The 24,815-nt window shown below is 46.2% G+C and overlaps 1 protein-coding gene and 2 pseudogenes across 1 annotated transcript; 2 read left to right on the top strand and 1 right to left on the bottom strand.

Annotated features, from left to right (window-relative positions):
• Positions 1–2,278: 2,278 nt before the first annotated feature.
• Wfdc16 (WAP four-disulfide core domain 16) lies at positions 2,279–5,449 on the top strand. The gene is made up of 3 exons (NM_001253678.2): positions 2,279–2,435; positions 4,795–4,944; positions 5,331–5,449. Exons 1-3 carry the CDS (start codon positions 2,306–2,308, stop codon positions 5,384–5,386), a joined length of 336 nt encoding a protein of 111 aa, NP_001240607.1. The 5' UTR covers positions 2,279–2,305; the 3' UTR covers positions 5,387–5,449.
• Positions 5,450–16,393: 10,944 nt separating this feature from the next.
• LOC120102050 (small nucleolar RNA SNORA17) lies at positions 16,394–16,510 on the bottom strand (annotated as a pseudogene).
• Positions 16,511–23,555: 7,045 nt separating this feature from the next.
• Cmpk1-ps1 (cytidine/uridine monophosphate kinase 1, pseudogene 1) lies at positions 23,556–24,271 on the top strand (annotated as a pseudogene).
• The last annotated feature ends 544 nt before the right edge of the window (positions 24,272–24,815 follow it).

Below are 24,815 nucleotides of genomic sequence, written 5' to 3'. Positions count from 1 at the left end.
CGCATCGGAGAACTTGTCTGTAGTCCCTGAGCTTTGCAGATATACTCAAGGCCGGCCTGGGCACTTAGCCAGGGCTGTCTCAAGAGAAAATAAACTGGGATGAAGATACGCCTCAGTAGGATACTGAGCCTAACATCTGAGAGAGGTCCTAGGTCAATCTTCAAAGCTATAAATAAATAAAAAGCATTAAAGGAGTGGAAACATTGCAGGAAATACTAAACATATATAAACCTCGGAGAGCATGACTTTCTATGTTATTTAATAATTTTTGAAACTATGTGGTGGATGCCACACCCAGTGTTTTACAAGTCTGAGTCCCATCAATCTCAGAGCATGTCCTCAAAGTATTTTGATTGTTCCTCCTATTTTTTTCTCCCAGTTTGAAACAGTATCAAGCTCTAGGAAAAGTGGGAAACAATGCAGAGAACATTTTTGGAAACATTTGGTAGTTACCAGAACAACACCCCATAGTCTCAAGTGTTTAGTGTTTCCCCCACACACATATTAGAACAACTCAACTATTAGCAGAAGAAAGTAAACACATTGTAATCCTGGGGGCCTCTCGGTTTTGCTAGTGGTACAAGGTGGCTTATGTAGACACTTCCTTGCCATGTCTCCTTAGTCAGAGTTTGTCTGGTGTTTTCCTCACAATTGGTCTGAGCTTCATCTCAGGCAGGACTATCGCAGCAGCGACGCCGAGATCCCATTGCATCCTGGTAGTTAGTCCATGGCTTCAGTTGGTCCTGTGACCAATCATCCCATCCTTACTGACCGTCACTTTCTTGGTTCTTTCCTCCTGGTGTAATTGACTCTCCCAGGCTAGGTGATCCATGAGGAATAGAGGTTCTTTGGCTTGCAGTTCTGGAGACTGGAATTTCAAAAGCATCGCACTGGCATCTTCTTGGCAGGCTTGCTAGTGTGCTGTATCACCAAAGGTTGGGGAAGGCCCAAGTGTTTTCAGGACATGCCAGGACCCCTCAGTCACAAACTCACAGTGGCTGCAGTCACCTGCACGAGAGCAGGCCTACTGACATCCTGTCATGGAGTGGAAAGGAGTTCACAAGCCCCCAGCCCTCCTGGAGGAGCTGTGGATGGTTTCTCTCAGGGTGTGGTCCCTGGTAGGTCAACTGTGTTCCAGTGGATGGGGCACACATCCAGGAGACGTGAGCAGCTCAAGTTGGAGTTGAGGGGTTATGGGGGGCGGGAAAGAGGGCAGGAAATTAGGGGGATGTGCTGGAAGGGGGATGGTCTTGGGAGTAGTTAAGTGGAGAAGTTGGGGTGAATATAATCAAATTTGTATGAAATGCTCAAAGAATTGATGTAGTAGTTTTCAAACACATGACGGGGCATTACATGGTAAGGCCTGGCATCCTCCCCATAGAGAATTGTAGATTCCACCATGGCCTCTATTACAGGCTCCATCACGGGGTCCATCATGTCCATGCCCCTTCGTCCTTTTACCTGACACTGGCTAAGCCCTTTCTTCAGCAAACTCCCATTCTATTCAGTTGAGAGTTTACATAAATATGGACTTGACCTTGATTTTATTTGATTTTCCCAGTCCTCGAGGCTAGACATGGAACCTTGTGGTGCCTACATGGGTGTGTTCACTGGGTGAAAATTCAGCGAGGGTGTGTGTGTGTGTGTGTGTGTGTGTGTGTGTGTGTGTGTTACACAAGAAAAAAATAGCACTTGCTCAAAAAAATCACATTATAGAAAAATAAATATTTGTTTAAATGACAAATGTATTGTGATGACAACTTAATGAAAAATGTGTAAATTAATTAGGTCTAGGTGAAGGGGATCTGCATTTTGATAGAGCAGAAAACCTGGATGGTTCTCGAAGCGATCACCATCAGCGCTCAGCCCTAGGTAATGAATAACTTAAGAGCCTTTATTTTTTTCTCGTGTTTTCCTGCTTTTAAATTTTCCCAAACACAGACCTGAAAAGGTGTGACGGGCTCCACTGGGCAATGGGAAAGAAGGTGAGAGAACAGGGTTGGGGATTTAGCTCAGTGGTAGAGCACTTGCTTAGCAAGCGCAAGGCCCTGGGTTCGGTCCCCAGCTCTGAAAAAAAAAAAAAAGAAAGAAAAAGAAAAAGAAAAAGAAGGTGAGAGGTCACTGTGAGGGGCTAACCTCAGGCCAGATGGTAGTATGGACGGCGGGGGGGGGGGAGTGATGCAAAAGCAGGCAGGACGCTGGGAGGCCAGGCAGACATGAGTGTTCCCACCTGCCCACCAGGAATGCTCTGTGCCCCCAGCAGGTCCTGGTGCAACACTGAGTCTCCGGCCAGCGCTGCAGCCCGATGCCCACGGTTGGCCTCATGAAGTGGCCAGTTGTTCTCCAGATGCTGCTACTCCTTGGCACGTTAGGCCTGCCAGTGTTGGCGAGATGGAAGGACAGATTTTTTTCTGAAATCCAAATTCCAGATTACAGTAGGTATTCTGAGAGGGGCTTCCACGTGGGGACTGGGCGGAAAATGAATAATCCTAACCCTTCTCTAGTCCCGTTGCAGGGAGGAAGCAGGGGTGGGCTGGGGCGCCCCAGAACATCCCTCGTTTTGAAAGCCAGGATGCTGGAAGGAAACCAAATGTTTAGGTCTCAACCTGGAGGGTCTCCCGATGCTGCACGTAAGATGTTATTTTTATGTCTGTTGGGGGAATTGTGGCAGCCACATTATATTTCTGTCTAGGAGAACGCTGATCTGGAGACACTTCCAGAAGCTTTCGAGGCTGCCTGGAAGGCATCTAGCTTAAGCTGCTGGGAGCTGGTATTCTCAGTTATGAGCTCCAGAAGCAGGCCACGAATCGACAAAGGGTTTCTAATGATTTCTTGCTATGTGCCCCCACCATTTAAAGGGAATTGGGTATTTTAGAACCTTGGCCACAGTGAGAAAAAACGAATACGTGAGCTTCATAGAAGTCCTGTAGTAATTTTTTTTTTTAAAAGAAATTCTAGAGTGGAAGGAAGATGTGTAAATACTGAAGAAACGTTTCAAGGGAAAGATGAGATTCTGGGGAGATGGTTCAGTCAGAAATGGAGAAGTGGACGGGGGAGGCGGGCTCTTCCCTTTGTCCTTTTTATTTAATGTGCGTGGGTGTTTAGCCTCTGTGAATGTTTGTGCACCACATGTGTGCAGTGCCCTCAGAGGCCAGAAGAGGGCGTCAGATTCCCCACCGATGGAGTCAGGGACAGTTATGAGCTGACACGTTGGGAGCTGAGACTCTTAACTCAGATTTTCTGGAAAAGCCACTGATTTTTTTTTTTTTTTGTATTAAAAAGTTAACATTTGTACAAAACATAGGTTTTAGCATGATGTGTTCACATGGTAGATGAGGTACTTTAATCACATTGTCCCCAACTCCAGCTTCTCTCCATCCTTCCTCCCATAGGGTCTCTTCCCCCCAAGGAAGACACTCCAACTCTCTAAAACAACTAGGTTCTGCATATGAGAGAAAACAGGCGCCACTGGTCTTTCTGAGTCAGACTTCTGTTGCTTAACATGATGTCTGCTCCATTCATTTCACTCTTCCTAGGAATGAAATATATATATATATATATGTTGTATATTATTAATAATAAATTATATATTAACAATATATTATTATATATGTATATATAAAGTTTGTTTATTCATTGATGGGCAGCCTAGGCTAATTCTATATGTTGCCTTGTGAATGTTGCTGCTATGAACGTGGGTATGAGGTACCTATTGTATGGTGTTCTGATTCCTGGGAGATATTCCCAAGGATAATATGGTGGGGTGTTGTAGTCGTTCTGTTGGTTTTGCAGAGTCTCCCTTCTGATTCCCACAGTGCCTGAGCCCATCTCCCTTTCCACTAACCCACTTTAAAGACCCCTTCCCCTGCCTTACCGTTTTGGCTGGGGATGAATAGCATTTTTTCCCACGCATTTATTAGGCATTCTTACTTCTGTTCAATAGATTATTCATCTTCGGGATATTTATTGGAATGCAGGGTGCTTTGAAATGCCTAGGGCAGTGGTTCTCAACCGGTGGGTCTCGACCCCTTTGAAGAGTCAAATTACCCTTTCACCGGGACCACACAGCAGACATTTTGCCTATCGGATATACATATTAAGGTTCATAGCAGTAGCAAAATTAGTTATGAAGGAGCGATAACAATTTTACAGTTGGGGGAGGGGGCACCACAACATGAGGAACTGTATTAAAGGGTCGCAGCGTTAGGAAAGTTGAGAACCACGGCTCTAGAGGAAACTGTGGGGAAGACACCTGAGGCTGCAGGCTTAGGTAACAACTTTCTGAAGAGGACCCCACTAGTTCCGGACAAAAAGGAAAGAATCAGCAGAGAGCCTCAAATGATAAAGCTTCGGCATAGCCTGATAGAGAAAAGAGACAGCCTAATGGTTGGGAGGAAACCTCTGCAAGCGATGCCTCTGACAAGGGGTTAGTATCCAGAGTGTGTAATCATAGAAAGACCCGAGAAGTCAATGGCCAGGAGGCAGGTGCTTTCCCTGCCCTGGGCCCCAGTTTCTCCCATCCTGTAAAAGAAAGTGAAAATGAGGGACTCTTTGCTCTGAGAATTAGATTCAAGTTTGTGAGTTTAAAGTCCACCCGGATAACATTACAGTGTCTTCTGGGAGTAAGAAGCACCAGGGAATGGGCCTTTCGTCCACCAGAAGAACCAGGCTAGGCTATAGGACAGGGAGAGGAAGCAGAAAGGTTGTTGAAGGGGTCCCCGAGCGCCGGTGCTGCTGGCAATCGTGAGACATGCCCTTGGTTAGGGGGATCATTGCTTATGTGTTCCTTATCAGTTTTAACAAGGCCCAAACTGCAGCCCTGCCAGGCGAGGCCGACCAGCACCCAATGCAAAAGCTCCTGCAGGGCGCACCTGGACTGTGATGACGAGTTTCGCTGCTGCCACGCCTTCTGTGGCAATGTCTGCATGAGCCCGGAAGAGGCAGGTAGGTTCTGAAGAGCGCTTCCCTTCTTCATCCAGGTTACAAAGACATTGAAAATCCACACTGTGGGAAGAGAGACAGCATGGCACTGTGCGTCCCAGTCCTACATCCAATCCAATCTGAGAACCCCTGTTTCTCCATCCTGGTTTCAGGAACCCCGACTGCACTTGCAGGCTTATCTGGTTTTGCCAAGTCCCAGAAAATCTGGCATCCGTGGTGTATGCTCAGTGGGTTATCAACCTGTAGGAGAAGCCTATGTGGGTGGGCATCTCTTAAGCCACAAAACCCATTCCTGACCCAGGAGTTAGGGGATCAACTATGGTCACCCTGAGAGAAGTCTGTTTCTCTACACAGTGTGACTACTATTGCCCTGTCCCTTCTTCTTCTAGAGGGCGCAAAGTCAAACCGTAAAATCAGCAACCTGGTGCCTGCGGTTGTACCGTAAATCATCGTCGTTTCAAGCCACATGGAAAGTGTTGGAAGACCAACCTGCTGTCGGACCGTCCTCTTGGATCAGATGTGGGTGCGGGTAGGGGTGAGGATGCCCGGACAATGTCTTCCCTGCTTACTTCCTTCCCCATAAGTTGTTCGCCGGGGGCTGGGGATTTAGCTCAGTGGTAGAGCGCTTACCTAGGAAGCGCAAGGCCCTGGGTTCGGTCCCCAGCTCCGAAAAAAAGAACCAAAAAGAAAAAAAAAGTTGTTCGCCGAGCCCCCCCTTTGTCTATAGTTACGGGGGACCTTGGCTGCCCCAACTACTTTCTCTGACTCTACCGGTCCCCCTAGTCCCCAGCCCCTACCTCCTGGTCTAGATATTCCCTACCTTCCCACCCTTTGGCAGTCTAGTCTCCTTCACACAGACTCCTAGACATATTTATCTCTGTTTATTGACGTTACATAATAAAGAGACAGTTGCTTATGTGGGGGTGGGGAAGTGTTCCTTTTGGCCAGTGAAGATGCTGTTATTCTGAATTCTCCATACCTGCGTGTACCCCTACTTGATTCTGGTAGGTCCCCGCAAGCTACTTCTGTTTTTAATTAGTCCATGGGAGTGAAATCTTGCGCAAATATGGCTACACCGATGATTCAGAACTGAAAGATGGCATTGCTTGCTCTAAAACAGCTCTTCTCTTAAACATGACCTGTTTGTCACCATGATTCAGTCAACTGTTTTGGGGGGTTTGTTAGGGTCTTTCGAATACGAGAAAGTGCTACAGAAAGAATAAACAATACCCAGAGGGTTGCCAAGAACGCACTACATGAAAATTGTGTTTGGATTCACCTCAAATGAGTGCAGGGGTCACTAGGAGTCACTTTTAGTATATAGACCAAGGAAGGGGAATGATTCAAACAGGTAGAAGTAAGAAAAGGGTGTAGGGAGAAGGGACCAAGGGCTCAGGGCCTTGACCCATGGAGAAGAGATGTTCTGTGGGCTGCAGCATTAGGGTGGTCTCCTGGAAGAAGAATGGTTCCTTTTACCTCAGAGGCTGACACAGAATAGACATACGGCCCAGTGAAACTCATAAACATAGAGTGGGGTTGGGGAAGGGCATGGATGAGGAGCAAGACACATTGAATCACAGGCAGTGCCTCCCGCCCCTGACCCAACCTCAGATGCAGAAAGGCGGACGGATGAACTGAGTACAAGCCTGTGGGCTACATCTTCACTCGCCAGCCCCTCACTCTTGGCTTCTCCTATTGTACTCATGAATCTGGACAGCTCAAGTATTTTGTTAAGAATAGCGAAGGAGGGGCTGGAGAGATTCCTTAGCAGTTGAGAGCGCTCGCTCACTGTTCTTGTAGAGGACCCAGGTTCAGTTCCCAGCACCCGCACGGTGGCTCACAACCATCTTTAACTCCTGTTTCAAGGGATCCAACAGCCATTCTGGTCTCCCTATATCTACATCCTGGCAAAGTGCTTGTATACATAAAGTAACGACAAATAAATAGTTTTTTTTTTTAAAGTAGTAGAAGGGCATAAACAGGCACAAACTGGGGGATGAGCCTATGAGACCACTTAGCAAGCTGGCGATGACTGGACGTGCTGACCCTATGCTAAACCCCTCACCGTGCAGCATTTGCGTTTCCTGAAAGACGTCTGTCATCACAGGGCAGAGATAACATTAGAGAATTGGTTTAGGGATAAGAAAAGATTGAGTGAGGAATTGGGTTGGGGTGGGGCAGGGGTGGGGAGCACGGAGCACAAAGAATCCTGACGTAGGCACTGTGGGCCAGATCCTTGAAGTTGTCTTGGGCTTGCTTGAAGCGATTGCTTTAGGAGAAAGTCACGGGTTGTTTTCTGTTGAGAAATTAAAAAAAAACAAAAAAAAAAAAAAACAAAAAAAAAAAAAACGTCAATTAGGGAAACGCTGGTGGACAGTCCACTCATCCCCCCTCCAGTGCACTGGGGAACGTTCAGAGCTGATGGCTCTGTCTTGCTTAACTCACTTTAGAGATTAGTATTCAAAGGTGTGGGTTGGGAGCCCCCAGGGTGTCTAATTTTAGCTTTGCTGGTTGGAGCGGTCTAAAGCCATGGTCAACTTATGGGTCCTGGCCCTTTGCGAGTGGAATAACTTTTTCACGGGGGTCGATTAACTATCAGAAAGCATAGATGTTTACATTACCATCCACAACTAGCAAGCTTACATTTATGAAGTAGCAATGAAATGACTTTATGGTTGGGGGTCAGTATAGCATGAGGAACTGTATTAAAGGGTTGCAAGGGTTAGAAAGGTTGAGACATTAGACATAGAGTTTGACATTAGAGCAGGACTGATCGGCAGATAATTTAAACATAGTTCTCTAGTAACTAAAACATAGTAAGTAAATAAATAAATAAACCAGCATATGGATGGACATTTGAAAAATGTCTCAACCAGTGCTAACAGATTAACATCAAACTGGCCCTGGTGTGATTAAACTAATAGTAAAATGAAATATATAAAACACTTATTAAAATCTAAGCACTGGTCTTTTTTATATATTTGTTATTTATGGACATGAAAGTTGGAGGAAATTCAAATGGCCACCAAAAAAAAAAAAGCACTTGAAATTTTTTGATACTAGACACTAAAGTTCTCATTTACATGGTGACAGGAGAACCAGTAAATTAGCTCGGCTGGCAAAGGTGTCAGCTGCATAAACCTGGCCACCTGCAGCCAATATCCTGAGCCCACAGAAAGGCGGGAGAGAAAAACCTCATAAAGTTGTCTTCAGACAGGCACATGCATGGATACCCACTCCTCCCAACCCCCGGCACACAAATAAATAAAAACAGATAACTGAATAGTGTTGGACATGCTTACTTAGTTTGATTTAATTATCTCACAATACATACACACACATCAAAACATCACATTACATACAGTATTCATATCTAAAAACTTTGCCAGTTATGAAAGCATTTTAACAAAACAGTGAAAACCAATATCATCAGAATGAAAAGAATATAGATCAGTTCAAAGAGAGCATTAATACCATAGCGGGGAGGGAGAGAACAGGAAAGGATAAAGTATTTGAAAAAGTACCAAGTAGAATACTTAGAAATAGAATGTATCACTGTGTTAAAAAAGGCAACTTAGTTAATGGACCCAAGCAGTGGGAACCCGATGCCAGCAGAACATCTCTAAAGGTTTCTTCAAAGTATGTATTCAGCTGGCTTAGGGCACTCTGGAGGAAGCATTTGAGAGTTAGAATACACACTGCCTATATGACAGCTAACATTGGGAGCTCGGCCACACACAACCCCACTAAAACAATAATTAAAAACTGAAACTATTGAAGAAATAGAGTCAAAAGAAGATTCCTGTCTGGGGTAGGGAAGGTAAAAGGTTTAAAAAAAAAATTATCGGTGCTGGGTTAGTGGGGAGGTGTCTCTGAGGCATAGTGCTCTCACGATATGCTTGTTCCTAGGTTTGATTACCAACACCAAAAAGAAATAAAACAGTTGAAACACTGCTGGGTGTGGTGGCACACGCCTTTAATCCCAACACTTGGGAGGCAGGGGCCGGAGGGCCTCTGAGTTTGAGGCTAGCCTGGTCTATAGAGAGAGTTCCAGAACAGTCAGGGCTACACGGAGAAACCCTGTCTCAAACAACAACAACAACAACACCCAAACAAAACCCCCCAAAATTGAAAGATGCCAGACATATAAAGCTAATAAACTAATAAAAATCTTGGGAGATTCTTCTTGATTGCGGGAAATTTTTTTAATGCTCACAACTGCCAAAAGACTAGTTCCAGAAGTTGGCAAGGAAACGTGAGGCCATTCAGAGGAGGCAAGAAAATGTCGAATAGGAAAGTATGAGAGATCTCTGTATGGGTAATAGAGATAAAAGAAGGGACTTTGCCTCATTCGTGTTAAAAGTTCAGATTTCATCCATAATCATATACTTTTATACTATTTATTGAGACAAGGTTTCTCTATGTTGGCCTGCCTGGCTTAGAACTTGCTATGTAGACTAGGCTTGCCTTGAACTTACAGAGGTCTGCCTGCCTGTGCTTTAGTTCCAATGGCTGGAACTAAAGGTGTGCACCACCACCCTGGGCTACGTCTAGACTCGTATGTGCACGGTAAACACGAAAAGACTTGATGACACGACAGATGCCACAGAAGTGGAGCAATCGAAACCCCCCCCCCCCCCCACTGTCAGGAGCGGCCAGCAAACTCAGGTAAATGCTTTGGGAAGTAGTTTGACATCCAGAAGCTGAAGATACAGAAGCCAGGCCAGACTCGGCTGTACTCCAGCAAACACACACATGCTTGCTTGCTCACAGCATTTTGTATGTTGAGAGATGTAAGCAACCCAGGACTGGGAGTTGGTTCCATGGTGAAGCCTCCGTACGGCAGGGGTGAGGAGTGGCGTTTGGATCCTCACCACTCATGCCAATGCTGGGTGGGGCGTGGTGTCCTGCTTGCGATCCCAGGTTTGGGAGGCAGGGAGGATGGGTCGGTAGAACATGATGGATGGCTAGACTGGATGAATTGGTGAGCTCTGGGTTCGACTGAGAGACCCTGTTCAACATGTAAGGTGGGGAGTGGTTGGAGACTAGTGTCAGCCTCAGGCCTCCACAAGCACGTGCCCTCTCACCCATGTTCACCCACACATTCAAAGGTGCATGCGCACTTGCATGCCAGCAAGCACGTGCATGTGCAAAGAGAACTGTAAGCATCCTAGAGGGCAGAATAGAGATATTGTGGTTATCTATACACTAGAACAGGAATAAAAATTAAATCACAGAGAGAGATAGAGACAGAGAGACAGACAGACAGAGACAGAAGGACAGAGAGAGACAGAGAGAAGAGCCCTTTAGAAATAACTCTGTTTTACACAGAACGGAAGAAGATGATAATAAAAAGATATGTTTGGCCAAACATGGTGGCCCACACCTCTAACCCCAATACTTGGGAGACAAAGGCAGGCAGCTCTCTGTGAGTTCAAGACCAGTGTTATCTACACCTCGGGTCCAGGACGTTCAGAGCTCAGTAGTGAGAATCTATCAAAGCCCCGATATATGAGGAAATATATTATTGAAAATATGAAGAAAGGAACGAGGCTGTTAATGACAGACGAGCCTCTGAGAGGATGAGAAGATGAGATTTGGAAGGAGACCAAAGGCTTCGGGCGTAGAACGTACTGTCCTTTGACCTAAGTGACACTTACTGAGTGGGCACTCATACATTTGCCAGGTAGAACATTAATCTTTAATGACTATCTCAGCATTAATTTTTTTACACATGTTCTCAGAAAAAGACTTTCTGCCTGTTCTCTCCCCCCAGAAACAGAACTAGTCAACCCTAAAGCCATTAGATGGGGCAGATCGAGATAGGTATCTGTCCCGAGGAGATGGGCTCGAGGGGCCCAGTGTGGGCGTCAGAGCTGGAACAGGTTGGAGAGCATCTGTGTAGGAGGGCTGTTGGCACCCAGAGCAGAAAGTTAGCTGCAGAGGATGCCCAGTGCAGGGGCAGGAGGCAGTACGGAGGGAAAGTTGCCCCGAGGAGTCTGAGAAAAGTTCCCACATGAGGTGGAGGGCAGGGGGAGCCAGATTGCACAGGATGAGCACCTGAGTCGTGTGAGGAGGGTGTCCAGACAGGAACGCAGCCTGGTGAAGGAGCTAGGCTCTGGATCGTTAAGTTCTTCACATCAGAGGAGGCCTGGCATAGAATGTGGTAGCTGAAAGGAGGGTGTCCATCGGGGTGTATGTGGGAGAGCAAGACCCAGTCAATACAGTGCAACCTCAGTGTTGTCCAAAGGATGCCCAGGCAGATGTGAAGCCTCAGAGCCCAAGAAGACTGAGAACATACAGCTGCCATGAGGAATCACAACGCTCAAGGCTTTCCCAGAGCTGGGTATCATGAGCTAAAGGGCACTGATTTCTAGGGATGACCTGATGTGGCCATGGAGCCCTAATCAGATGAACTGGCATCTTTGATCAGATGAACTAGGCATCTATAGATCAGATGAACTGGACATCTATAGATCAGATGAACTGGTTGTCTATAGATCAGATGAACTGGACATCTATAGATCAGATGAACTGGGCATCTATAGATCAGATGAACTGGGTGTCTATAGATCAGATGAACTGAGCGTCTATAGATCATATGAACTGGGCGTCTATAGATCAGATGAACTGGGTGTCTATAGATCAGATGAACTGAGCGTCTATAGACCAGATGAACTGGACATCTATAGATCAGATGAAATGGGTGTCTATAGATCAGATGAACTGGGCGTCTATAGATCAGATGAACTGGACATCTATAGATCAGATGAACTGGACATCTATAGATCAGATGAACTGGGTGTCTATAGATCAGATGAACTGGGCGTCTATAGATCAGATGAACTGGACATCTATAGATCAGATGAACTGGACATCTATAGATCAGATGAACTGGGTGTCTATAGATCAGATGAAATGGGTGTCTATAGATCAGATGAACTGGACATCTATAGATCAGATGAACTGGGTGTCTATAGATCAGATGAACTGGGTGTCTATAGATCAGATGAACTGGGTGTCTATAGATCAGATGAAATGGGTGTCTATAGATCAGATGAACTGGACATCTATAGATCATATGAACTGGGTGTCTATAGATCATATGAACTGGCATCTGTAGATCAGATGAACTGGGCGTCTATAGATCAGATGAACTGAGCATCTATAGATCGGATGAACTGGCATCTGTAGGAGAATGTCCCAGGATAGAACACTCTCCATCAGGATAGAACTGGGTGTTTTCTCGTGCACAAGCGCACCCGCATGTTGATGTGTGATACATAACATTGTTGAAGTTAAAGGGGAGTAATAAGAGCACATCACGCTGTTCGTCACAATTACTCGTTCCACAAGAGGACTGCATGTTGCCCTTTGACTTCTGGAATTTGTGGAAGGAACATGTAGCCCTGGCTTCAGCCAGTGAAACATGGGCAGATGTAGCCCAAGTGCTGGAAGATTTGTTTGCCACTGGGCACGCATCCTTAAATGACGGCCAAAGCACTGGAACCGGGCTGACAAGTAATGTTTAGTGAGCAGGTGAATTTACAAGCACAGAATCTTCGAATAATTCAGAAAGATTCTTACAAAAAACCCCTTAAGGTTATTGAAATGAATCCTCATATGTCATTAATAACCGTAAATGTCAATTAATAGGTAAATATTGCTATGGTGGACTTCTAAAAAGATTTATTTTTCATTCATGTGTGTGTGTGTATATGTGTGTCTACGTGAGTGTATGCCATATTGTGTGTCCTTGCAGACACACACCAAGGCCTCTGTGGCCCGTGTTGAGAACGCCTGATGGATTCAAGGGAATCATTGGCTCTTTGTCAAGATTCGAATGTAGTATTTGTTGAGTCTCATCTACTGGTTTTTAAATTTTTAACTAAAAAAAAGTATGTCCATAGGTGTTTTACCTGCATGCGTGTCCATGCATACCACATGTGTGTTCTGTTCCCACAGCAGAGACCAGAAGCAGGTGTGTCAGCCACCATGTGGGTTCTGGGAACCAAACCTGGGTCCTCTGGAAGACTAGCCAGTGTTCTTAACCACTGAGCCATCTCTCCAGCCCTTTGCCCCCCATTCTTGATAACCTTTCTTCTGCTTGATCAGCTCTATTGGAGATGTTTTCCACTGTGTCTTAAAATCTATTTTATTGAAAGTTCAATTTCCAACATTTCTTTTTTTTTTTCTTTTCTTTTTTTCGGAGCTGGGGACCGAACCCAGGGCCTTGCGCTTGCTAGGCAAGCGCTCTACCACTGAGCTAAATCCCCAACCCAATTTCCAACATTTCTATTTCTTTTTTTTCAGGAATCCCACTTTCCACGGTGGGTGGATCTTCCACGTGGCTCATTCACGGTGCTGCCTTTCTTGTCCACGTTGCTGGCTTTGTCCTTGTACGACACTGGTCTCCCTCTCCAGGTCCTGGACTGAATTCATTTGCTCTGTTGTGTCCTTTCTGAGAACGTTGTTGTTGTTAATTAAGATTCCTTTATCTTGTGTGTGTGAGTGCTGGAATGTAAGCAGTGCCCATGGTGTGTGCCTGGTGCACTGGGAGGTTAGGAGAGGGCATTAGTTCCCACGGAAGTAGAATTACTGCTTTGAGTTGCCCTGTGGGTGCTGAAATGTGAGCCCAGGTCTCCTGCAAGAGCAGCAAGAGCTTTTAGCTTCTGACCTCTCTCTTCAGCCATGCCCGGGACATTTTTAACTAATAAACTTTGTGTATGTGTTTGCATAGGCATTATATGAATATGTGAGGTATATGCATGTATGTGCACGTGTGTGTGTGTGTGTGTGTGTGTGTGTGTGTGTGTGTGTGTGTGTATGGTTACATGCATCTATGTGTCTGCACAGAGGGGACGTTGTCATGTGCCCCCTATTGTTCTCTGTCTTACTTTCTTGAGACAACATCTCTCACCACATCTGCTTTCAGCGAGGCTGGCAGCCAGCAAGCTCCAGCAATCCTCCTGTCTCCACTCTGTTTCAGAACTCAGGTAATAGGCATGTCACAGCAAACTGGACTACAAGCTTGTCACTTGGGTTCTGGGGACCCGAACTCAGGTCCTCCCACTTGGTTGGCAAGTGCTCTTACCCACTTAACCATCTCTGCAGCTCCAGACTCTCTCCTTTCTCCTGTTTCAATAACTCTTTTAAAACTTTATTCATTTGTTTTGTGTACACTGTCCCTGTCTTCAGACACACCAGAAGAGGGCATCGGATCCCATTACAGGTGGTTGTGAGCCATCATGTGGCTGCTGGGATTTGAACTCAGGATCTCTGGGAGAGCAGCCAGTGCTCTTAACCACTGAGCCATCTCTCCAGCCTGTTTCAATTATCTTTAATCCAGTAGCTAAGGAGTTTTGATCTTTTGGAGTGGCCATGCTGCCTTGGTGTTTTCCACATGTCTTGTGTTTTTGGGTTGTACTCTGGACACATGTTAGTTTTCGTTTCTCTTCCTGTGTTAGTTGGGAGTCTTCTTGTCAGGCACCACACGCTCTGGATTCCCTGATCCCCGTAGCACTCAGTGAGGAGAAACTAACAGCACTAACTAAGTCACAACAGCAGCAGCAGCATCTAACTGTTAAGAATGGAAACATTCTTCAAATCAATTGTCACCCACCAGTACAGCACCCATCATTAGAAGACAGTATCATTGACATGGAGCATGCTATGAAATTAATAAATTGACTAATAACTAAATTGTTTGTTTTACTTTTTATTGGTTCTTTGTGAGTTTCATATCATGTACCCCAATCCCCCTCATCTTCCCCTCCTCTTATACCCTCCCTCCCCCTTTGCAACCTCCCCACCAACAGAGAAAAAAACTCTTGTTGTGGAAGTTGTAGTGTAAACCCTTTTGTCCACCCTTCATTGCTTGCAAATGTTCACTATAATGAGTTCTTGGACTGGTACAAGGTCTCCAACTTCTGGATCCTCACTGGGATCCTCCCAGATACCTCTTGTTCTGTGTCGTGGAGACCCTGTAGTTTTGGATCTGTGGGACTGGTTCTGCACTCACTCCAGCAGTTCATCAATGGGATAGATGTTGGGGTGGTCCGATTCAAAGCCCTGGCTCTGGGCCTGAGGGGTATCTGAGCTGGGTGGCTCACAAGCTAACTTCCTGCTCCCGTTCTCACACCCTGGAACACGTTCACCCATAATCCTCACATCCAGGCCTGGCTCTACTGTGTGAGGTACAGAGCCTGCTCTCTGAGTGCCGGGGTGGGTGGGCGCAGGGCCGGCTCTCCCACTCTGATGAGCGCAGGGCCAGCTCTCCCACTCTGATGAGTGCAGGGCCAGCTCTCCCACTCTGATGAGTGCAGGGCCAGCTCTCCCACTCTGATGAGTGCAGGGCCAGCTCTCCCACTCTGATGAGTGCAGGGGCAGCTCTCCTGCCTGTAGATGGCGAGAGGCAAGAGGCAGAGGCGAGAGGGGAGACATCTTCCTCCCGAGTGCTGCAGCTGGTGAGGGACAGGGCCAATTTTACTGCTCTCATGAACCGAGGTCTGGTCTCCCACCTGCCACAGGTAGCAAGGGGTGAGAGGGAGAGAAAGGTATCTCTCCCTCACCCATGTCATCCCATGGGAGACAAGTGGCAGGGCCAGCTGTCCGACATTCATGCCCTCTGGCCAGCTTACCCGCAACTCCCACAACTCTACTGTGCTAGGTATGCGTAGCCACTCTCTCCTAAGTACTGCAGATGGTGAGGAGTGAGGTCAGTTCTCCTGCTTTTGTGTCCTCGGGCCAGTTCTCCTATGATACCCAGGTGAGGCGTAGGGACAGTTCTGAACAACCCTCAGATACCGACATGACCCTGGGCAGCAGACCAGAGCAGGGAGGTAGGTCTGGCCTTCGGTAGTAACAGTCCCTGCTGCTGCAGAGCCACAGACCCAGACGAGGCCCCAGGTGGCAGCACAGGCCAGGACCCCACCATGGTCCCAGGTGGCATCAACGACTACTCACGTCAGGCTGTTCCTCACTACCCTCCAGTCTCCAGTTCTGCCTCTCTTCATTGTTCCCACATTCTTCTGTTTCTCTTTCCCGTCATTTCTCTACCAATAATTTCCTCCTCTTTGTGGTAGCCGGGGTCTCTGACCATCTGGGGTCATTTCAGGAGTGGTCTCGGGAGTACTGTAGCATTATGGTAGCAGGCAGGGGTCATCCCTGGCATGGTCTATCCCCTCAGGCATGTGCAGGGTTTGACTGATGGCCATCTCAGCCTAGCTCCCTGTCTGGACCCATGGCACTAGGCTGGTAGTCATCTTGGGCTGGCTCCTTGCCCAGGCCACCAAATGGTCCCATGTAGGGGTCATCTGTCTCAGGCTCACTCCTGCCTCAGGCTGAGAGCCCGGGTGACATTCTTCTAGTCTTGGACTTTCTCTTGCCAGTCCACGTGGCTCCAGGCAGAGTTATGCCATGGGAGCCTGTCCGGACAGGTGATCACCCAGGGAAGGTTAGGCTACTAATCATTCAGAACGCTGAGCGTGGACATAGTCTCTCTCCTCTCTGCCACCTACCGACACACGTGTGACACAGCAGGCACACCTGCATGGCCTCTAGGGGCAGGTTGGTTTTGGTTTTTAAAGATGTGGTCAAAGATCTGTATGACAAGAACTTCAAGTCTCTGAAGAAAGAAATTGAAGAAGATCTCAGAAGATGGAAAGATCCTCCATGCTCACGGATTGGTAGGATTAATATAGTAAAGATGGCCACCTTGCCAAAAGCAATGTACAGATTCAATGCAATCCCCATCTAAATTCCTACTCAATTCTTTATAGAGATAGAAAGAGCAATTTGCAAATTCATTTGGAATAACAAAAAACCCAGGATGGCTAAAACTATACTCAACAATAAAAGGACTTCTGGGGGAATCACCATCCCTGACTTCAAGCAGTGTTACAGAGCAATAGTGACAAAAACTGTATGGTATTGGTACAGAGACAGACAGATAGACCAGTGGAACAGAATTGAAGACCCAGAAATGAACCCACACACCTATGGTCACTTGATCTTTGACAAAGGAGCTAAAACCACCAAATGGAAGAAAGATAGCATTTTCAACAAATGGTGCTGGTTCAACTGGAGGTCAGCATGTAGAAGAATGCAAATTGATCCATTCTTATCACCCTGTACAAAGCTTAAGTCCAAGTAAATCAAGGACCCCCACATCAAACCAGATACACGAAAACTAATAGAAGAAAAAGTGGGCAAGAGTCTTGAACAAATGGGCACTGGGGAAAATTTCCTGAACAAAACACCAATGGCTTATGCTCTAAGATTAAGAATCGACAAATGGGACCTCATAAAACTGCAAAACTTCTGTAAAGGCAAAGGACACTGTCATTAGGACAAAACAGCAACCAACAGATTGGGAAAAGATCTTTACCAACCCTACATCTGATAGAGGGCTAATATCCAAAATATACAAAGAACTCAAGAAGTTAGACTCCAGAGAGCCAAAGAACCCTATTAAAAATGGGGTACAGAGCTAAACAAAACATTCTCAACTGAGGATAATTGAATGGCCAAAAAGCACCTAAAGAAATGTACAACATCCTTAGTCATCAGGGAAATGCAAATCAAAACAACCCTGAGATTTCACCTCACACCAGTGAGAATGGCTAAGATCAAAAACTCAGGTGACAGCAGATGCTGGCGAGGATGTGGAGAAAGAGGAACACTCCTCCATTGTTGGTGGGATTGCAAACTGGTACAACCATTCTGGAAATCAGTCTGGAGGTTCCTCAGAAAATGTCCTGAACAGAACACCAATGGCTTATGCTCTAAGATCAAGAATTGACAAATGGGACCTCACAAAATTGAGAAGCTTCTGTAAAGCAAAGGACACTGTGGTTAGGACAAAACGGCAACACAGATTGGGAAAAGATCTTTACCAATCCTACATCTGACAGAAGACTAATATCCAAAATATACAAAGAACTCAAGAAGTTAGACTTCAGAGAGCCAAATAACCCTATTAAAAAATGGGGTACAGAGCTAAACAAAACATTCTCAGCTGAGGAATTTCAAATGGCTGAGAAGCACTTAAAGAAATGTTCAATATTCTTAATGATCAGAGAAATGCAAATCAAAACAACCCTGAGATTCTACCTCACACCAGTCAGAATGGCTAAGATCAAAAACTCAGGTGTCAGCAAATGCTGGCGAGGATGTGGAGAAAGAGGAACACTCCTCCATTGCTGGTGGGATTGCAAGCTGGTACAAACACTCTGGAAATCAGTCTGGAGGTTCCTCAGAAAATTGGAAATTGTTCTACCTGAGGACCCAGCTATACCACTCCTGGGCATATACCCAAAAGATGCTTCAACATATAATAAGGACACATGCTCCACTGTGTTCATAGCAGCCTTATTTATAATAGCCAGAAGCTGGAAAGAACCCAGATATCCCTCAACAGAGGAATGGATACAGAGAATGTGGTACATCTACACAACAGAATATTACTCAGCTATTAAAAACAATGATTTCGTGAAATTTTCAGGCAAATAGATGGAACTTGAAAATATCGTCCTGAGTGAGGTAACCCAGTCACAAAAGAACACTCCTGGTATGCACTCACCGATAAATGGACAGTAGCTAAAAAGAAGCTCAGAACACCCATGATACAACTCACAGACTATTTGAAGCCCAAGAAGAAAGAATATCACACCGAAGTGTGGATGCTACAGTCCTTCTCAGTAGGGGGAAGAGAATAATCTCTGGGAAGTAGAGGGAGAGTGGGATCTGGGAGGGAGAGAGGAAGGGGAGGGGAAGGGGGAGGAGATGGAGGAGAAGTCCAGAGGGTTTGAAAGTAGGTATGCAGTGGGGGAGGGGGACCTGAGGGTAGCCATTAGAAAGTTCCAGATGTCAGGGATCCAAGAGATTCCCAGGACCCAACAGGGAGGACTTTAGCCAAAATAACTAACAAAGGGGAAACAGAACCTGTAGAGAGCATATCTGGTGGATAGGATAGGCACTGTTCCCAATTGAGGGATGGGGCTACACACCTACCTCAAAAATATTAATCCAGAATTCCTCCTGTCAAAAGGAAATGGAGGGACAAAGAGTGGAGCAGAGACTGAAGGAAAGGCCATCCAGAGACTTCTCCATCTAGGAATCCATCCCATCTGCAGACACCAAACCTAGACACTGTTGCTGATGCCAAGAAGCGCTTACTGACAGGAGCCTGGTATAGCTGTCTCCTGAGAGGCTCTGCCAGAGCCTGACCAATACAGATGTGGATACACACAGTCAAACATCAGGGTGCAGGGACCCCAGTGGAGAAGTTCGGGCAAGGACTGTAGGAGCTGAGGGATTTGCATCCCCATAGGAAGAGCAACAATATCAACCAACCAGACTCCCCAAAGCTCCCAGGGACTAAAGAGTACACAGGGGGTACCCATGGCTTCAGCTGAATATGTAGCAGAGGATGGCCTCATCTGGCATCACTGGGAGGGGAGCCCCTTGGTCCTGTGGAGGCCCGATGACCCAGGATGGGGGAACACTAGGCTGCTGAGGCAGGAGTGGGGATGGGGTGGAGGAGCACCCTCATAGAGGCAGGGGGTAGGGGATAGGGAGTTTGTGGAAGGGAAATTGGAAAGGGGGATAACATTTGACATGTAAATAAATAAAATAACCAATAAAAAAAAACTGCTTCAGATTTCTTTCCCTAGGTATGGTATTGCAAGACTGCAAGTGCTCAGAGTTTTAATCAAAGGAATTCTGACAAGCTATTATTAATCTACCTCTGGTAAGTACTGACTACTATTGTCATAGTCATAAGCTCAAGATTTTAAATTTCCTTTGGTTGTTTTCTAAGTATAAACTTAAAGGTGTTTCTCACTGTGCCAAAAATATCTGTCCAATCTATACACAGCCAATCTTCTGGACAGAGGGAAGAGTGCTCATGGTTTTAACCCATAATCATTTTGGGCCCCCAAGCTTCTACTATGACACAAAGCTGTGAGTCTACTGCCTTTTCTACAGCGTGGATTTTAATACAGATCACAAACAGCGGTACTGCTAAGGTGTCTAAACTTAAGAAGTTCTTGAAAGCGTCAGAGAATCAACTTGAGTCCACCTCTCAGGGATAAAACGGACTCTGGATAAGTAAGTCCTTCTGTTCATCAGCAGCCTAAGTTTTCCTACCTGCTGCCTGTTCCTGGGGGCGGGGGATCTCTCCCCCTTTCCTTGATTTTAGAATTCCCTCCCCCAACTGCCAGTACCATGGGCCTAAAATTTTCAAATGTACACCTAAGAAAAAGTAATCCCCCTAAACTTAACTTTATCTCTGCCCCATACACCACTCGTAATCTGTTTCAGCATCCTTCCGGACTCGGGTGTTCCCCCAAAAATCTGCATCCTGGGCAGCTTCAGGGAAGCTACCCTAGCTGGCCCAGCCTCACAGACTGCTTCAAATAGGCCTGTACCGTCCTAGCCCCAGGTGACCCCACAGTCTGGACAGTTAGTGAAACATTCAGCTCTCCCGGGACTTGACCAGCATCCTAGCTTTCTGGCCCAAAGATGTCAAGACCCCCAGACAGCAGGAAGCAGTCTAAAGAGCATGGCAGCCTAGTTCCTGCCTTACCATTGCCTTTTCTATTTCCCCACCTTTTAGAAACAAAGGGAGGAATGTCATGAGTCGGGTTCTCTCCCAGCCTGGCCTCAGGGACTCTGCAACCCAGCGTCTATTATCATCACTAGTTTCCAAACCTTGAAAAGGTCCCAGCCACACCACAGGGTTCTGTTCATTCTCTGTTTCCTGTTCTCCCTCCTTCCCTCTCTCCCTCCCTCCCTCCCCCCTGTCTCCCTCCCCTCCCTCCCCCTGTCTCCCTCCCTTCCCTCCCCCCTTCTCCCCCTTTCCCTCCTCTCTTTCTGTCTATGTCTCCCTGTGTCTCTGGCTCTCTCTCTCATATCTGCACTCTCAGATGGCCTTTCGCTCCCTCTCCCTGCCAGTAAACCTTTTTGTTGGCGTTTTTAAAAAGCTATTTGGTTCTCACACCTGTACCGCCTTCCAACACTTATTTCACCCAAATCCCTCCCAATCCCCCAACACTAGGTAGGAGAGAAGGTTAGAGGGGAAAGGGGGCATGGGACTCTTTAGACGACTTCCTGATAATTAGGGGCATGGAGTTACTGGGGACAAGTCCAGTCTTTGTCAACAGACTATCTCCAACTTCTCTTTGCTCATGAATCCTTTACAAACCACAGGAGCATCAGCAGCCTCCCTCCTCTTCCTCCCCCCTTCCTCCTGCAAAACACCCTGTCTGTCTCTAGGCTCTGGCATTTATTCCCTTTCCAGAGTCCCCAGAATTAAACTGTCTGCAGCTGGCAAAATCATGCCCCTTCCAGACCTCATAGCTAATGGCCGTAGACAAACTGAAGTGGCCTCAGATCACACACCTAAGAGTAAAACAAAAACATATTCACCTAAGAGGGCTTCTAAAGAAAGCAAAACTCTCAGCACTCCCCCTTGCGTTAGATCTGTTGCCAGGTGCGACCTCTTAGCAGCTCACCTTGGTCTGGTCCCAACCCTCCAAAGTACCTTCCACCTCTTTTTTTTTTTTTTTTTTTTTTGGTTCTTTTTTTCGGAGCTGGGGACCGAACCCAGGGCCTTGCGCTTCCTAGGTAAGCACTCTACCACTGAGCTAAATCCCCAGCCCCCCTTCCACCTCTTAATCCTAACACTGACTGTTTTAGTTAGGGATTCTTTGCTGTGAAGAGTCACCATGACTACGGCAGGTCTTATAAAGGAAAAAAAGTTTCACTGGGGCTGGCTTACAGTTCAGAGGTTTAGTTCATTATTATGGCGGGGGGAAACACGGTGGTGTGCAGGCACACGCGGTGCTGGAGAGACAGTTGAGAGTTCTACATCTGGATCTGTAGGGGGCAGGAAGAGACAGTGACACTTCCTGGACCTAGCTTGAGCATCTAAATCCCCAAAGCGGGGAAAGGGTGGTGGTGGGGCAGAGAATCACTTCCTCCAACAAGTCCATACACGGTCCAACAAGGCCACACCTCCTAATAGTGCCACTTCCTCTGGGCCTATGGGGGCCATTTTTATTCAAATCACCACACTGACTTAGGGAAAGACAGTTCCTGAGCATAAATCTCTGATTCTCACAAATCCATGGTCCATGCTCCCACAAAGTGAAGAAATACAATAAATCAAAATGGAAATAAATCTCTCCCTGCCATGCCTCATGTATGTGTGTATCGCTGGGGATAGAAGCCAGTCCCTCAAAAATGCAAGGATCTACCACTGAGTATTAGTATTATATGTATATGGCATACGTGAAGCTGTGTGTGTGTGTGTGTGTGTGTGGTGTGGCAAGAGTGTACGAGTGGAGGTCAGATAACACTGACATCACTTCTCTCTCCCACATTTATCGGTGTTACAGGGATGGAACTCAGGCTGTCAGGTTTGCTCCACAAACACCTTTATCTTCTGGCCTTGTTGGGAACAAGCAAAATGACCTTGTTCTAAATGCTGACATTTTCTCTTCAGACTCAATTTAATCTTACAGGGAACCTAAGTTCAAGGTCCCAGGCTCTAGGGGAGCTGGGGATTTCCCTACAGCTGAACAGCTTCTGTTGTAAACAGCTGTCTCAAGGACAACTTGTAAGGAGACAGTTGTCTGAGTCCAGCCATCTCAAGGACAACTTCTTGCTGGCAGAGTCAAACAAGTTCATGTTCCCAGGACTAGGGAACAACACTATCCAGATTGGTGGAAATGTAGCAATAACTTGACACATATGTTTAAGATTTGTGAGCTTAAATATTCTGGGATATCCTGGCGTGTTGCAGTTCAGCTCCTGAGTCTGTTCTGCGGTCCTGATCAATCGGTAGCATCTTGATTACAATGAATTTTTGTCATCTGTATTGACCTGGTGTGTGAGTTATGTTGGATTTAAGTGGACCCCATAGCACCCTGAGGAACTATCTTGCAAACACCCCATAAGTCTGTTTTTATGAAGGCCTAATGTTTTAGTTAGGGTTTTACTGCTGTGAACAGTCACCATGACCAGGGCAACTCTTATAAAGGACAACATTTAATTGGGGCTGGTTTGTAGGTTCAGAGGTTCAGTCCATTATCATCAAGGCAGGAGCATGGCAGCATCCAGGCAGGCCTGGTGCAGGAGGAGCTGAGAGCTCTACATCTTCATCTGAAGGCTGCTAGGAGAAGACTGGCTTCCAGGCAGCTAGAATAAGGGTCTTAAAGCCCACGCCCACAGTGACACGCCCACTCCAACAGCCATACCTCCCTGGGCCGAGCATATACAAACCATCACACCTAGTTAGGAGTTTTCCACAAGTAATAATAGAATAAATACACTGCAGAGCTGGCTCAGTGGCTCCGAGCGTGTACTGCTTTTGTGGAGGACCCGTGTAGTTTCCAGCACCCACTTCAAACCACTTATAATCACTCTGACTCCGTTCACACGCTCCCGCAAACACACACACACACACACACACACACACACACACACACACGCACACACACAATCTTTTAAAAAGTTGATTGTGGGTCCCGCTCACGCTGCTGCTGTATGCTGACCGGCTGCTCTAAGTCCTGGTCCTGATCTTCCCACTGCTGAATCCATGACTGTGGCTCTGCCCTCTCCACCTCATGAAGCAGCTGGCCCCGTTTGTTTTGGGTGGGCCCGGTGTAGGCAAGGGGACCCAATGCATGTGCATTGCCGAGAAATATGGCTAAAAACACCTTTCTATAGGATAGCTTCTTCCTGATGAAAGGAAGAATGCAGATTGACAGGATGGTGAACTTTTTATTGAAGAGCACATTAAAGAAGGAAAGATTGTACCAGTTGAGATGACCATCGGCTTATTAAAGAGGAAAATGGACCCAACAATGGCTGCCAATGCTCAGAAGAATAAATTCTTGAGGGATGGATTTCCAAGAAATCCAGACGACCTTCAGGGTTGGAACAAGGCCATGGATGGGAAAGCAGATGTATGTTTTGTTCTGTTTTTTTTTACTGTAATAATGAGATCTGTATTGAACGATGTCTTGAAAGGGGAAAAAGGGTAGGAGTGATGACAACAGAGAGAGTTTGGAAAAGAGAATTCAGACGTTTCTTGAATCAACAAAACCAACTATTGACTTATAAGAATTGAGGAAAGTCAAGAAAATAGGTGCTGATGAGTCTGTCAATGAAGGTTTTGGTGAAGTCGTGAAGATTTTTGACAAAGAAGGCTAACTAACCCTGAAGACATCTTTGAAATCATGCTCGAACATTGCCTTGACAGCTGCTATCGCAGCCCCCTTTCAAGGTAGTTTTAATCTTTCAAAATTACATCTTAGTTAACATCCAGAAATATATTGTAAGACAAATTAGGTTTTTTTAAATTAGTGGTCATAGTGCGCAGTAATCATCTTAGGAGTTATGGTGCTCACAAAATAAAGAAGGGCATCCACTAATTCTTGTTTGTGTTAAAAGACTATCTCTCCCTCTTCTGTCTGTGCCTTCTGGGAGCCAATATTTTTAGTATTGTAATTGCAATGTGTTGGGACTTGGGATTTCCACTTCCCCTTGCTGCGGATTTAAAATTTCCAACCTGCTAAGTAAACTTGTGGACCAAATTTAAAGGAACTTTATGTGTAGCTGGTTCTTGTTCCCGGTGTTTAGTAAACAAACTCATAAAATGGATTCCTGGCAGTGACTGACCATTTCCTGTTGAAAGTTGAAACTTAGAGATTGATTGATTACAGCTCGTGCAAAGTTGTGTGACATAGTCTTTGTTGCCAAGGTTTGAGTCAGGGGACAGTGGCTTCAGAGTCTGGGCAAGATTGTCAGCTTTCTTCTGACACAATCTGTGGGGCAAGGGTCACACAGAGTGGCTTGTGATCCTG

This window comes from Rattus norvegicus, chromosome 3 (genome assembly GCF_036323735.1).
Source record: "Rattus norvegicus strain BN/NHsdMcwi chromosome 3, GRCr8, whole genome shotgun sequence".
Lineage (NCBI taxonomy): Eukaryota > Metazoa > Chordata > Mammalia > Rodentia > Muridae > Rattus > Rattus norvegicus.
The sequence above is the reverse complement of the archived record's forward strand: the minus strand, read 5'-3'. Positions and strand labels throughout refer to the sequence as shown.

Excerpts from the sequence above, each read along its gene's own strand:
- Wfdc16 (NM_001253678.2), top strand. The coding sequence starts at position 2,306 with ATGCCCACGGTTGGCCTCATGAAGTGGCCAGTTGTTCTCCAGATGCTG. Across the intron at positions 2,436-4,794 it reads AATCCAAATTCCAGATTACA|TTTTAACAAGGCCCAAACTG; the intron begins GTAGGTATTCTG and ends GTTCCTTATCAG. Across the intron at positions 4,945-5,330 it reads CATGAGCCCGGAAGAGGCAG|AGGGCGCAAAGTCAAACCGT; the intron begins GTAGGTTCTGAA and ends TTCTTCTTCTAG.